This window comes from Canis aureus, chromosome 28, assembly GCF_053574225.1.
Source record: "Canis aureus isolate CA01 chromosome 28, VMU_Caureus_v.1.0, whole genome shotgun sequence".
NCBI classification, from domain to species: Eukaryota; Metazoa; Chordata; class Mammalia; order Carnivora; family Canidae; genus Canis; species Canis aureus.
Genome location: NC_135638.1, coordinates 38468170 through 38481760, shown reverse-complemented (window position 1 = coordinate 38481760; position 13591 = coordinate 38468170). Strand labels below are relative to the sequence as shown.

General features: G+C 38.8%; 1 protein-coding gene across 10 annotated transcripts in view; it reads right to left on the bottom strand.

Annotated features, from left to right (window-relative positions):
* PXDNL (peroxidasin like) overlaps positions 1–13591 on the bottom strand; it is a 429362-nt gene that overhangs the window by 134874 nt on the left and 280897 nt on the right. For all 10 annotated transcript variants that reach the window (XR_013367442.1, XR_013367443.1, XR_013367444.1 and 7 more), the window contains one exon: positions 1015–1086. Coding sequence is in view for 7 of the 10 variants with exons in the window: in XM_077876968.1 (XP_077733094.1) it covers positions 1015–1086 (72 nt within the window). In the remaining 3 variants the exon portion in view is untranslated. The remainder of the gene's footprint in view (positions 1–1014; positions 1087–13591) is intronic.

Below are 13591 nucleotides of genomic sequence, written 5' to 3'. Positions count from 1 at the left end.
CTACATCTAAACTTTTCTTTCTGTTCATAAAAAAATCCATATCTTCTGTTCATAAAAAAATCCATATCTTTCTGTTCATAAAAAAATCCATATCTTCTGCTAAAATCATAATTAATTTATTAATATAAGGTATTGGAGGAAATTAAGGGGTAAAATGTATTCATCCAATAAAACACAACACAAAAGGAGGCTCTCCAAGCTCCTTTGGTTTGTCATTATTATTTAATAAAGCTTTATTAAATATCACATTCATCTAGAAAAGTACACATATCATACTAGAAGCATGATGACTTTCCTGGAAGTGAATGCAGCTGGGAAAAAAGAAAAAGACAAAACTGCTAGGACTGCAAAAGCTCCCTCCTACTGCTGCTATCCATCACTTCCTTCTCTCCAAAGGGAACCACTGTCTAACCTTTAGCTATTACACATGTTCCTGCTATTTCTGAATTTCTTCAAAAAACAAATCAAACTATGCAATTTTCAGTGTTTGGACTTTTTCCTGCTCAAAATGTTTGAGACTCATATGTGCTGTACAGTCTTCTATTTGTGAATATGCAGCAACTTATTTCCCTTCTTTTGTTGTTGGATATTTAGGTAGCTCTAGTGTAGAGCTGTTAGAAGTGATGGTGCCATAAACACTCTAGAACATGCTTCTAGTGCACATGCATACATGTACATGTCTGTTGTGTCTATAACTACAAGTGGAACTGATTGATAGGTCATAGGAGATGTGTATGGTTAATTGTGGTGGATTCTACTGTAAGTTTTCAAAGTGGTTTTACTTCCTGCGTGAAGTGTTGTTCATTGCTTTTGCCTTGTTTTTAATTGGGTTATTCATCTTTTCTTCATTGATTTAAAACTATAGAATGTTTTACAATAACTCTAATAGTACAAAGGTACAGGCTCTGCTTCTTAGGCTTAGAACAAAATGTCCTGATCTCCAGGGCAGTCAGTACATTGTATAAACAGAAGTAGTAAAGCAGAACAAAGGACGTCTAAAGAGTCAACACTTACAGTCGCTCTAATTTCAGAAGGTCTCCAAAGGTCTCTGGCTGTAGCATTTCTATTTGGTTGAAATGAATATACCTGGAAGGCACAAAACAAGTTGGTTATTTCTTGTGCTGGGGAGCAAAATAAAATATTTGAGGAATTAACAATAGCTTCAGCTGAAATGCAGCTCTGAAGTACTTCAAGTCCCCTCTGCTCTTTACAGTTGATGTTCCAACAGGCAACCAACAGAAAGTGCTTCCAGTAGCAGTAACTTGATGTCACCTCTTCTCTTAGGTAGCACTCTTGAGTAGAACGATACTAAGCAGCTGGTGAAATTACTGTTCTACTCATTAAAATGTTTAAAGTGAAGCTAGAATAATAATTAAAACTGGAATAATAATAAGACACGTTACAAATGACCACATGCTTATTACATTTCAGGATAGAGGGAATGTTCCTATCTAGAGAAGGCAGAAAAATAATATATTTTATGTAATATGACGAATATTTGAAGTGAAGTAATTATGCCTGAGGATATATTTAAAAGTAATGCATCTTGTTTTAATCCATTTAGAACTGGACCTTTGCAGTCCATGGTATCCCTCTATCCAATCGATCCAGGGAATATTTCCAAAGCAGCCATTTCATAAAGGCTTCTCTTGAAGTAACAAGCAGTGTAACTGAAGATGGAAAGGTTTCCCTTTCTCTCAGAAATTCTGTGATGGAAATGGAGAAACATGCCTTCAAAACAGAGGGCTGAGCAGAGCAAATCTTAGATCCACTGCAAAGGCTGCATACTTCTCTTAAAAAATTTAAATATCCACCTTGCACCTGACTTCTAAACACAACTTTTTCAAAATCATTAAAATGAAACCAACAGCCACATCCATCAGTCTATAGTGAACTGACTGCAGAAAGCACCTCAAACACAAAATTCACCATAAGAAAGAACAGACTACATCTCACACTGAATTATGTCCAAACATAATAAATTGCACTTGGCTTAATCAACAGAAAGTTGTTTGACTTGAAGTGAGTACACAAGAAGAGAAGTGTTATATTTTATATATTTACATTAAGTTATTTAACCACTATTAGAGCTACTTTTGAAAGAAGAAAATAAAAACACTTTAAGGAAAAAACCACCTCTACTTCATTCATAGGCTCCTTTCTTATAAAATCATTATTACAGGATGAGCACTTCAGACACTAATGCAAAAGCATAATAATACAATAGAATGAAAAGGGTGTAGTTGGAAAGGAATGATAATTTCCTACTGCATTAGGTTGGATCCTGGAGGCAGTGCTGTACCTTACCACACTCTGAAATTTGGCATCCTGGCCGGTGGTCACAACATTCCTTCCAAAGGTTCCACTAATTATAAAAGCTACAATAATGACACTGTGTAAGACATAATTGCCTTAATATTTGCATAAAACTACCTTGTCTTTGTTCCTTTATATTACACACACACTCACACATGCCATACATTGCCCTCTGAAAATCGTCACTTCTATAATTGGTCTAGCACAGAGTAGAGAGGTAGAGCTTGGAAAAGTTCAAGAAAGAAGGGATTAGGTGGAGTATTTGGGGTAAGATCAAGTATGTGAGGAAGGAGCTTCAACAAATATAGTGAAGAAAGATTTAGAAAGAGATCTATTACAGGAGTTTTCTTTCCAAGTGAAATGTATTGCATGGTTGGGATTCCATACTGAACATAGAGTGCAAATGGACACTTCATGATGAATATGAAAAAATGCAGATTAGGACTTTAAATTTAGTATGAACTAAATAATAATAACAGCACAAAACACTATTGTTTTGCATACTCTCCATGCATTTAGTCATTTTTAATCTTCACAACATTTTTAATCCTCACAACTACACTGTGAGATGAGTTCTGTGAATACCGCCATTATTTAAATTGGAAAACTGTGGTATGGAGAGGTTAAAGTTATTTGCTCAATTTTGCACAACTTGGAATTACCAGGACCAAGATTCAGTTCAGGCATACATTTCTCTTATCACCTAAGCCTAGCAGCCTGTCTGGTGGCAAAGGGAGCAGTTGCACACAGATTAGCAGACAGGCAGAGCACACATTGATGACCTAGTGAGACCTGACCCTCCAATATCAGGAGCACACCTTTCTCAGGTAGGGAAACATCTGCTCCATATGGAGAACTCAAGAGCTAATCAGTAATAAATCCAAGCTACCCATCAAGTGAAACCCAGACTCAAAAACTCCACTGCTGGCTACTTCTCATCATGCCTGGCAGCCATTCCCACTACATTAGTGTCTTTCTCTACTGGAAGGTGTGGAGTCCTTAACTGAGGGAAACGCTCACATTCCAGTTTCTGGAACAACCTAACAAACCACAAGAAAAGAGGTCACAAACTAAGGTCTGTCGTTTAGCCACTTGAATGCAAAATTTCAGATTTAAAAAATGAGTACTGTAGTTTATGAATGAGCTAGGCCCTTGTTTTTCCTCCTTCCTACTTTTTAAACTTCTTGTGAACAATTTCTTTATTAGGATTTTCACCATATAAAAAACTGGAGTTTAGCAGAAATACTTTCCATCAGCATCATTAGTCAAACATGCATCCTGCAGAGCTTTCACTGGTATCCGGGTAACTACAAAGAAGGTAATGAGAATGAGCAGAGCTTTCTGTTGAGAGGGCTTCTAATCACCCAGCCAACTAAAATCAGGACCAGGAGACAATCTAAGGGTTAAGATAACATGCAACATTTTGTTACATATCATAGCTATTATGATGTTAAGGACTAATCTACAATTACAGTTTTTGTCAATAGATTTTGTGATTTGTACTTCACAGTAACTAAGAATTTTTAAAATACTGATTTTTACATGAATTATTCTATACTTTGCAATTTATGCTTAATAATGCATAAGAAATGCATAATGTCTTCCAACATGCACATACTGAGAACCTATTAATCACAGACCTGTTCATTCCAACTTTGAGGAACACCTCCCTAGAATAAATCTCCAAAATTCTTGACTCATCCAGAGTGAGTTTTATAGGTTAAATATTTTCTACTGAACTTCAATCTAATACACTACATGGATAAGCAGCTAGTATTTGAATTTACTACTAATAAATGTGAAAAATGCACAAAAGCAGATTTTGTTCGTAGCAGGAAAATAAAACCACCCAGAGAATTGTTTGATTGCAGCTTTCTATCCATATGATTTCACAAATTTCTTTAAAATATTAAACAATTTTTTACTTTAGCCTAATCCAAAGCAGTATAATATTTTGTTGGGCTGATTTGATTCATGCTGAGTCAAATAAAGAGGGATTTAGGTTTGATTTTTACTCCCTTCTCAACTTGGTAACACAGCAAGTCGATCCTCTCCCGGAACCTTACTTTTTTACTGGGCTCTTGAAAATTCTGACATTTTCAGGTACCTATTGCAAAGTAGATAAATGTGAATGATCACTTGAAAAGACTCAAATTCTGTTTTGAATCATTTCAAGAAATCTAGACACAAATAAATCAGTAGCTGTCTCTTCATATGTTGAAGGAAGAAAATTGCCACTGCTATCATATCACATTTATTGAAATACAACCTCCCTAGATAATTTCATCTACACCCATGGCTCCAATCACCTCTACATAGAAGGCTTACAAATTTAATCTCCAGATGTACTTCCAAGATTTAGATTTGCACATATAGCTTCTTAAATATCCTCTAGATGTCTCAAATGTATCTCAAACCCAGCATGCCTGAGGCCCAGCTCATAATCTCCCTCCACTATACCTGTTCTTGTATGCTGTTGCCTGTCTCAGTGGAACCACCACATATCAATGTGTGAAGTCAGAAAACCAGCACTGACCCTTCCTACCTCACTCCTTATATCCTATCCAACTCCAAATTCTTTTGACTTTACCTTCTAAATACCTCTTGAATTTATTCCGCCCTCCTTTTCCCACTACTTCCACACTGGACCAAGGCATGCCCTTAGGTACTGTAATATAGGAAGTATTCAACTAGTCTACCCTCATCTTTCTGTTCTCCCTCTAGAAATATTTGTTAAAACCCTTATATGCTTTCCATTTGTATAGGAATGGAGCTAAAGTTCTCTAACAAAGCTAAGTCCCTTCATGATCTTGCCCGAAAATGTTTTTCCAGCCTCCCCTTTTATCTTGATCTCCTTCACCACCTCAACTTGCCTTCTCCCTGGCTCTTATATTTGCCATGCTCCTGCCCACAGGGGTCTTCATGCAGTTGTCTTCTCAGCCTGATAACATTTCTTTACTCATTTTACTTGAATTCTTACTCAGTTTTTGGATCTTAATGTGTTATTTCCTCCAGGAATCCTTCCCTGAGCTCCTTGTCTAATCCCCTATTACAGGCTTTCATTCCACTGCATAGTTGCAATTTGATACTAGTTTGAGTGATTGTTTGATCCTAGTCTATCTTTCCTAACTAGATCCTAATTTCCATGAAAACAGAGACCATACTAGGTTTAAGCTCATTTCCAGCATTCCCCATTTTCCTAACACAGGCTTAGCAGATAGACAGATACTCAATATATAGTTAATCACTGAAAGAATAAATGACCAGCCAGTATTTTTACATAGTCATTGCCTTTGCAAAGAAAAGGCTAAAACATTGTACTCTTAGCACATTCTACAATATACAAAACAAAAGATAGGCTTATGAACCTTAATTAAAACTTTCTTTGTTAATATTGCCTGAGCATCCAAAAGGGCAGTGAATTTTCTTGAGGAAGAGCCACAACGGATTTTGACACAACACTGACTTTTATGAAATCTGTAATAATGTGTACGTTTAATTGTATTTCTTAAAACTGTATAGAATCATTAGGCACTAATAAAACCGGAACATCTAGCAAATTCCTGGGGCTTTCTGAATCAATCTCATTCCTTTTTTTTTTTTAAAGATTTTATTTATTTATTCATGATAGTCACAGAGAGAGAGAGAGAGAGGCAGAGACACAGGCAGAGGGAGAAGCAGGCTCCATGCAGGGAGCCCGACGTGGGATTCGATCCCGAGTCTCCAGGATCGCGCCCTGGGCCAAAGGCAGGCGCCAAACCGCTGCGCCACCCAGGGATCCCTCAATCTCATTCCAAAGAGATGTTTTACAGTCACAGTTTTTTTTGTGAGCATGGACAATATATTTGACAGCTCTTACCTGAGTAAATACTAACTTACACAGCCAGCCCCAGGTATTAGCCTACCCAAAGGAGGACAAAAATCTTCCCAAATTTTATAAAACATGCAAAGGAAGAACATATGGCCAGAGAATGACAACAAAAATAATAGAGAAAGAATGGTTCTCAGGGAGACAAGTTGCTGGTATTGATTTAGCTTTTAGCATGAACTCACTGAGCCACAAAAAAACAAATCCACTGCACTGTACCATCACCTTGGCAACCCCACTCTAACGTAAGAGCAGAGATGGAGAGAAGAACACTATATTTAGCTGTATCTAACTGCACAATCAAAAAAGAATATAAGTTCAATGCATCCAACCCTTTTGTAAAAAATAGCTACTGTTTATTTCCTCAAAGACTTGAGTTCAGAAAGAAAAAAAGAGTGCTGCCAGTAGGAGAATTACATGTGTGTGTGAGTCTGTGTGTGTCTGCGTATATAATTTTGCGTGTGTGTATGTGAAACATAAGCTAAGGAAATATAAATTGAGAGCATGCAGATGAGGGGATGTTTAAAATAAGCTCTCAACAATCCTACATAGAAGACAGAGAAGGCACACTGAGGTGACAGCTGACTTGGAGATCTGCCCTGCCTCCATATTCACCAAAGAATATTTGCATGCTGGATGCACCATTGTGACTCCAACTTTCCATAAGAATCAGATGAGATTAAAATATGCATTCTCTAGCTTCATTGCACAATAGCAAGTAAGAATGATCTGTTAGAACAATAAATTATTCATACAGTTTAGGAGTTAATTAAGCATTTGAATGGAGATCTTTATTTCGGAGCACAATAAACTATTTTAACTGATTTTAAAGGAAAAATGACTGAATTACCATAATCCATTAGGTTCAAGAGAAAAACTTTCTAGTATCTTATTTGTATGCCGTGCTGAAGTCAATAGTAGTGTATGCTACCACAATCTATTATACAAAGGATTATATTTACTGTTAAACAGTTAAAATGAGTTAAATTTATATTGTACAAGCTTGACTCCTCAAAAAGTTGTTTCAATCCTAAATTAGAATATTTATTTAAAAAGTCATGTTTCTAAAATAGTTTAGGTAATAATCTGATTCCAGTATTTATTTCTTTTGGCCTGAACTAATAGTATAAATGGCCCATCTAAACCAAACCTTTTCTTTTCAATCTACCATATCAAATTGTCTGACAGCTCTTACAGAAAAAATTAAACTGGCCCTTTACTAGGATCCTTAATATCTCCCCACTGTCTTCTGCTGGAATTCAAGGTTTCCCAAGATCTAGTGCCAACTTGTGACTCCCTCCTCTCACATGAATCTAATGACCCTCGAACCAAATTTCAATTTCCCTACCTCTGAATCTTCTTTTGTCTTAAACTGGTGTCTGTGTTTAAAATATCTTCTCATTCATTTAGGTACAATTCAAATAGTACTTTCTCTACTAAGGACTTCATGATTGCTCATGTCAAAAGTAACTTTATTCCTCTGTGATCCTTCAGCATATTAAAACATTAATAAGCTTTATTGAGTTCCTTTGTAGTGGAAGACAAGATCTTTGACCTTCTTAGAAATTTGAGTCTGGTTAGAGGTAAGAGATAAGAAATCAATGACCACAGTCTAATAGGCTATATATTATGATAATGTATGCAAAGAATGCCATGAGAATATGAAGGATCTAAATCAGATTTAAAGATAAAGGTTGTTCAGAAAATAGGATTCTTTAGCTAATTTTTATGGACAACTGTACTTACCTAGATACAAAAGAAGCAAGGCAGTTTAGAAAGTAGACAGACAAGTACATGTGGAAGTGCAGAGGCATAAAAGCACATGGCTTTTTTACAGAACAGAAGTAGTTGGGCAGAGGTATCTGTGCCTGCAGAAGCCTAGAAGCTCATCAAGGAAGTTTGAACTTTATCCTGAAAGTGATCAGGACACATTACAGGATTTAAAGAAACAGAATTCCTTACTGAAAACTTTATTTTAGAAGCATTATTCTGGTAGTCATGTGAACAAAAGATTGGAAGTTAGCTAGAGAGAGAGAGAGAGATATGAGCTAGATCAGTGATTTCCAACTCAGGTGTTTTTGCCCACACTGGGGGATATTTGGCAATCTATGAAGATATATTTGTTTGTCACGCTGCTGCTATAGGCATCCATGGGAAGAGACCAGGATCATTGCTCCACATCCTACAACACAGGACAGTCCCCACAACATTATCTGTCCCTTTCTGTCAATATTGTCGAGGTTGCAATCGAGTCCCACGTCGGGCTCCCTGCATGGAGCCTGCTTCTCCCTCTTCCTGTGTCTCAGCCTCTCTCTCTCTCTCTGTGTGTGTGTGTGTCTCTCATGAATAAATAAATAAAATCTTTAAAAAAAATATTGCTGAGGTTGCAAAATGCTGAGCTAGAGCCTGGTTAATACATATAATTTGTTTACACTGTTATATTGGTTTCAGGTGTACAATATAGTGATATAAGCCAGGTTTGATTTTTTAAGCAGGGAAGAATGGTAGTGACTTTGGGTGTATATGGAGGGCTGAAGAATGGAAGAGCTACTCTGGAGCCCAGGGAAAAACAAAGTGATGGGAAGCAATTAAAAGGAAAGGAAAGAATTAACTGAAGCAAGTTAAGGAAGATCTTGCAGAGGAGGGAAGAGATTGGATAGTACCAGTGCACGATAGGAAGTAATCACTTCAAACAGGAGGTGAGACAGTGACCCAATGAAACTGGTTGGGACCAATTCATGACACTCTTTTGGTAGCCAGGAGAGCTAGTGAGATGGGCTTTTAACGTTAGCCCTCAATTTTTCTCCTTAAAATAAAAGGCAAAGTTAACTCTGGAATGTCAGTTAAATGTATGAAATAAAGACAGAGAAGCACATTTTGAATTATTACTACAGCAAGCGAGGAAGCTTAGCACATTTTTATTGTTTCTGCTAGAGCTGGTGTTGAAATTTGATGTTTCTGTTGTGCCCAAGATTGCGAATCCGAGAAACCACCAAGGAGCCGACACTGATGCAAGCGCAGGAGGGTTTATTTGCAAGCTCGAGCTTGGGTCCAAGTATACCCATCACAGCAGAGCAGGGACTTGGACCCTGAGGTTAAGAGGCGTGGCAGTTTTATAGGGGCCAGTGGCCAATGAGATTGTAACACACACAGAAAGTTGCACAGTCATGTCGGTCCACACGCAGGTGGCCCATTGAATTACAATTTACCCTATAGTGACCTTTTGAACTAGCCTATCACTCTGGTCAGAATTGGCGTGCACGTTTGGTGGGCAAAAGGTGGGGTTTACATTCTTTGGCAGCTAGGGGCTCCGCATTCCTATATGAGCCGGTTTCCGGTAAGGGTGTGCTCAGTAGTTTGACTAGGGTGGGGGAGTGCCTTAAGCAATAAGCAGGTCGTGGGGGTTATACATGAGATGGCGGGTGTAGCACAAAATGGAGTTAGATCTGCTCTGCTTGTCCAGGGGTAGGGGATTTTTGTTAAATTCCTTGGGTCCCACAGTTTCAACATTTGAGCCTCTTTGTGGCTCCCTCTTCCTCACCAATACTTTCCACATTGGTTTCTCTTCTGCTGAAAGGCTGCTCCTTCTCAATCCCTTTGCTGTTTCCTTCTCCTTCACTCAGCCTCCTATGTGGGATGCACAGGGCTAGGTCCCAAGGTCTCCCCCTTTTGTATCCACACTCAGTGCTATCCAGTCTTGTGGCTGTGAATACTTTCTGTAAGTCAGTGACACCCCAGCTGCACAACCAGGGCAGATTTCTCTCTCACACTTCTGCCTCCAAGCCCCACTCCTACCTCACACACTCCTTTGGCTGTCCAGTAGACTTCTGGAACATATGTGCAAATCTTCAATCCTGATCATCCCTCCATAACCCATCCCACCCACAAGGTCCTCCACCTCAGCTGATGGCCCTTTCTTCTAGTTGCTTAGGCCAAAATCTTGATAGCATCTTTGACTTCTTTCTTTCTCCAAATCCTATTTCCAAGTGTTTACCTTCAATAGACCTAGAATGTGTACCCATGTAAAACTTGTACTGCCACAGAGTATAGCTGAGGCATTACCCTCTCTGGGCTGGTTTATACCACAGGCCTCCTGATTACTCCTCTGTCCAGCCCTCCCTGGCCTCAGTCTGTTGTCAAAAGAGAAGTCAGAAGAAGGCAAAAAATGCAGAAATCACAGTAATCATTTTAAAACCTGTCAGATAAATCCTGCCACCTCCTTCAAACCCCTGAAGTGTTCACTCAGAGCAAAAAGCAAATCACTCACAATACAAAGGAAATCTTCTCCTTTGATCTGCAACATCCTGTGCTAAGTCTGTCTCCTTGCTCTAGCCACATCACCAACCAAGCTACTTCTCAGACATTCCAGGCACACTCTTAGTCTATGGTGTCTGTAAGGGCTGCCCTTTGCCTGTTTGTGCCTCCCCCAGGCATACACAAGCCTATTTCCCTCCTTAATTCAAGTATTGATTCAAAAGTCCCTTCTCAATGAGGCCTCCTATTTCAAATTGTAGCCACATTCCCACTTGCCTAGCATTCCTAAGCACCCCCCTTCCCTGTTTTTGCTCATATACACAAACATATTTTTAAACCTTAGCCATAGACTTACATAATTCCATAAAAATATTATTTCTTATTTTTATTGCTTGTCTTTCCTGATAGATGGTTGTCCCTGATAGATTTGTACTTGTTTTAGGTAATAATTAAAAGATTCAAAGGTAGAGAATTGATATTATGAGTGCTACAATTTAGTGGCACAATCTGGCCAAAGGGAGTACAATGGAACAGAACAAGAGATGACACTTGAGGCTTTCATAATGGTGTAGAAATAAAGAAATGAGGGGCTTGGTATGAACTGGCAGCAAGTGTAATGTGATATAGGGACAACCCAAGAGAAAACACACCAGTCACCACAGGCCTTCTACAGGGGCAAGATGGTGCAATGGAAGACTACAAGCTTTGGGCACAGGAGCCTATACTCACCTCCCTACTTGACCCCTTACTCTTTGACATTGGGAAAATCACTCACCTGTCTGCAAGATGGAGCTAATGATGCCTTGTTTCAAGTTGGCTGAGGACTGCAGATCATATACAAAAATCACCCAGCACTTTTCTGGCATGTGTGGATGCCCATGGTATATGATTAGAAGTAGAAGGCAAAGGAAGAAGAGAAAATCCATAAGATTTAGAACTTCAGGCAGAGGCTTGGGATAGGGACTTTTTGGCCAAAGTCTACCATCCTGTCCTTCATACAACATAGATGAGGGTCAAGAGCCTATTGAGAAGCTATTATGAGCATGTACCAGCATTCTGTGACTTCCAATGCAGAGTTTTTTTTTGAAAAACTGGAATGGACAACTTGGTTACTGCTGAGGCCAAAGCAGGGCCTCTTACTGCCTGCTTTGAAATCTGAATCATAGGGTCCTCCTTCTCAAGCTTATTTTCAGATATCCCCAGGACTGGTGACAACCACACTCCAAAGCCACTTAGCAACCCAGTTTCAGTCCAGCTGCACACAGGACAGAAAGAACATGGCTTGCCCAGCCATCACTGTGAATCACCCCACAGGGTGACTTTGTTCCAAGGATATCAATCACCAACCCATTAAATTTTCTGCCCCTTTTCTGTGGGAAGGTACAAGGGAAAGGGGATAAATGCCTATAATGAAGCATGCAATACTCTCTTCTCACGGATACAATAAGCTTGAGGAGAAATGTTGGAAAAACATGAAAAGGGGAAAAAGTAAATGTCACTTCCCCCAGCATGCTGCACTTATCATATTTCTTCCAAGTTCTGAATTCTAATGTCCCATCACCTAGCCAAGTTACTTGCTAAAATATTTAGTGAATTTAAACCCAAAGTATTAATGGCATGATCTTACATTTCCTTCTACCATATTTTTATGACATTGCCACAGTGGACAATATTCATCAGGTCAAATGGCTCCTTCTGAGATCACTTCCATAAAATCTCCTAAATGGAATGTTACACACAATTTACACAGCTACTAAAACTTTGAAAGTGGAAAAAAGTTTACAGTATTTCAGATAAAAGCTGCATAATATACAAATTTCAGAGCTCATGCTGTGAATAAAGAAAGTAAGAAAGACCCAGTAGAAGAAAGAAATATGCTGAAGAGAGGAGCAAAAACTAAACCACCTGACTGTGAAGACAAAAGTAAGAAATAAACCTGATACAATGTGTACCATGAGATTTCTAAGTAAGACGGTATAGACATAAGTCACTGGAACGACCGAAATCAAAAAGGAGGAAATATTCCAGTATGTGCCTGTCTTGGCCATAAAGTGTAGATTTGTTTGTGAGAGTAGTAAGTAAAGAGGGAGACGTATGAGATAGATTCTAAGGATATAAAGGGCATCTTGGGAGGGTTGCCTACATGACCTCACACAAGACCCACCTTTCCCTCAGCCTCCAGAGCTTTCATTCAAATGAAATCAATTTCAAAGAAGCATTAGGAATCTGGGACTTGTTCAAACAGTGTGGTCTGTAGCTAACAGAGTACTAAGGACCCGGTGGTAAGTGAGGTAAAAGAGAGATTAATGCAGGCTAAAGTCTAAAGTGAGCTCCCAACCAAGTGTGTTCTTCCAGGCTAGTCCTTGGCATAAAGGGTCAGGTTAGTTGAAAAGACTAAAGATGGGAATCAGTAAGGAAAGCACAAGAGGCCAGCCTTCCATGTGCCTGAGCCTGGGGCTTATGCCTTCTTCCTCAGTAGAAGTCACTTCAGAAACTGAACTGGGATGAACCTGAGGGAGAAAGTCAATGGTGCACATCTGAGTATCTGGGCAAAGAACCAGAAAAAAATCCTTAGTTCTGTTGGGGAGAAAGAATTTCATTTAGTCTGCAAGATCCTTCCAGCTTGTCTAAGAATCAAATTGACACGAGATAGATTAACAGAAGAAAATTAAATATAATAGTGTCTGTCAGGGAATCCACACAGGCATGGAAATTCCAAAGACAGTCAGGTGACATGATGCTTAATATGACATAAAGAGAGGAGTAGGGGTCTGAGGTTACAAAGGGGAGAAAGACTATTAGCAAGAACATAAAAGAATCATTTGAAAAACAAAGGTTGCCTTATTATGTTGGTAAGTTTCTTAGGTAAAGAGGAATCTCTATCAATAGCTCTCTTCCTGGTACAAGCAGGCAGTTGAGGGGTAGGGAACGAGCCTTTTCTGAATCTTTAAAATGCTTTTAATAATATGTTTGTGTCAATGTACTCATCTTGGGGCAGCCTTCCCTTGGCCCTTACACTTCACAATATGACTTTACTAATTTCTTTTTATCACTAGAGACAAGTATGGCATTTGACTACTGATGAAATTTTGGAATATAGATGAAGTTTGGTGGGGTGAGGTCCAAAGCCAAGAAACAATTCTTGAGACATCT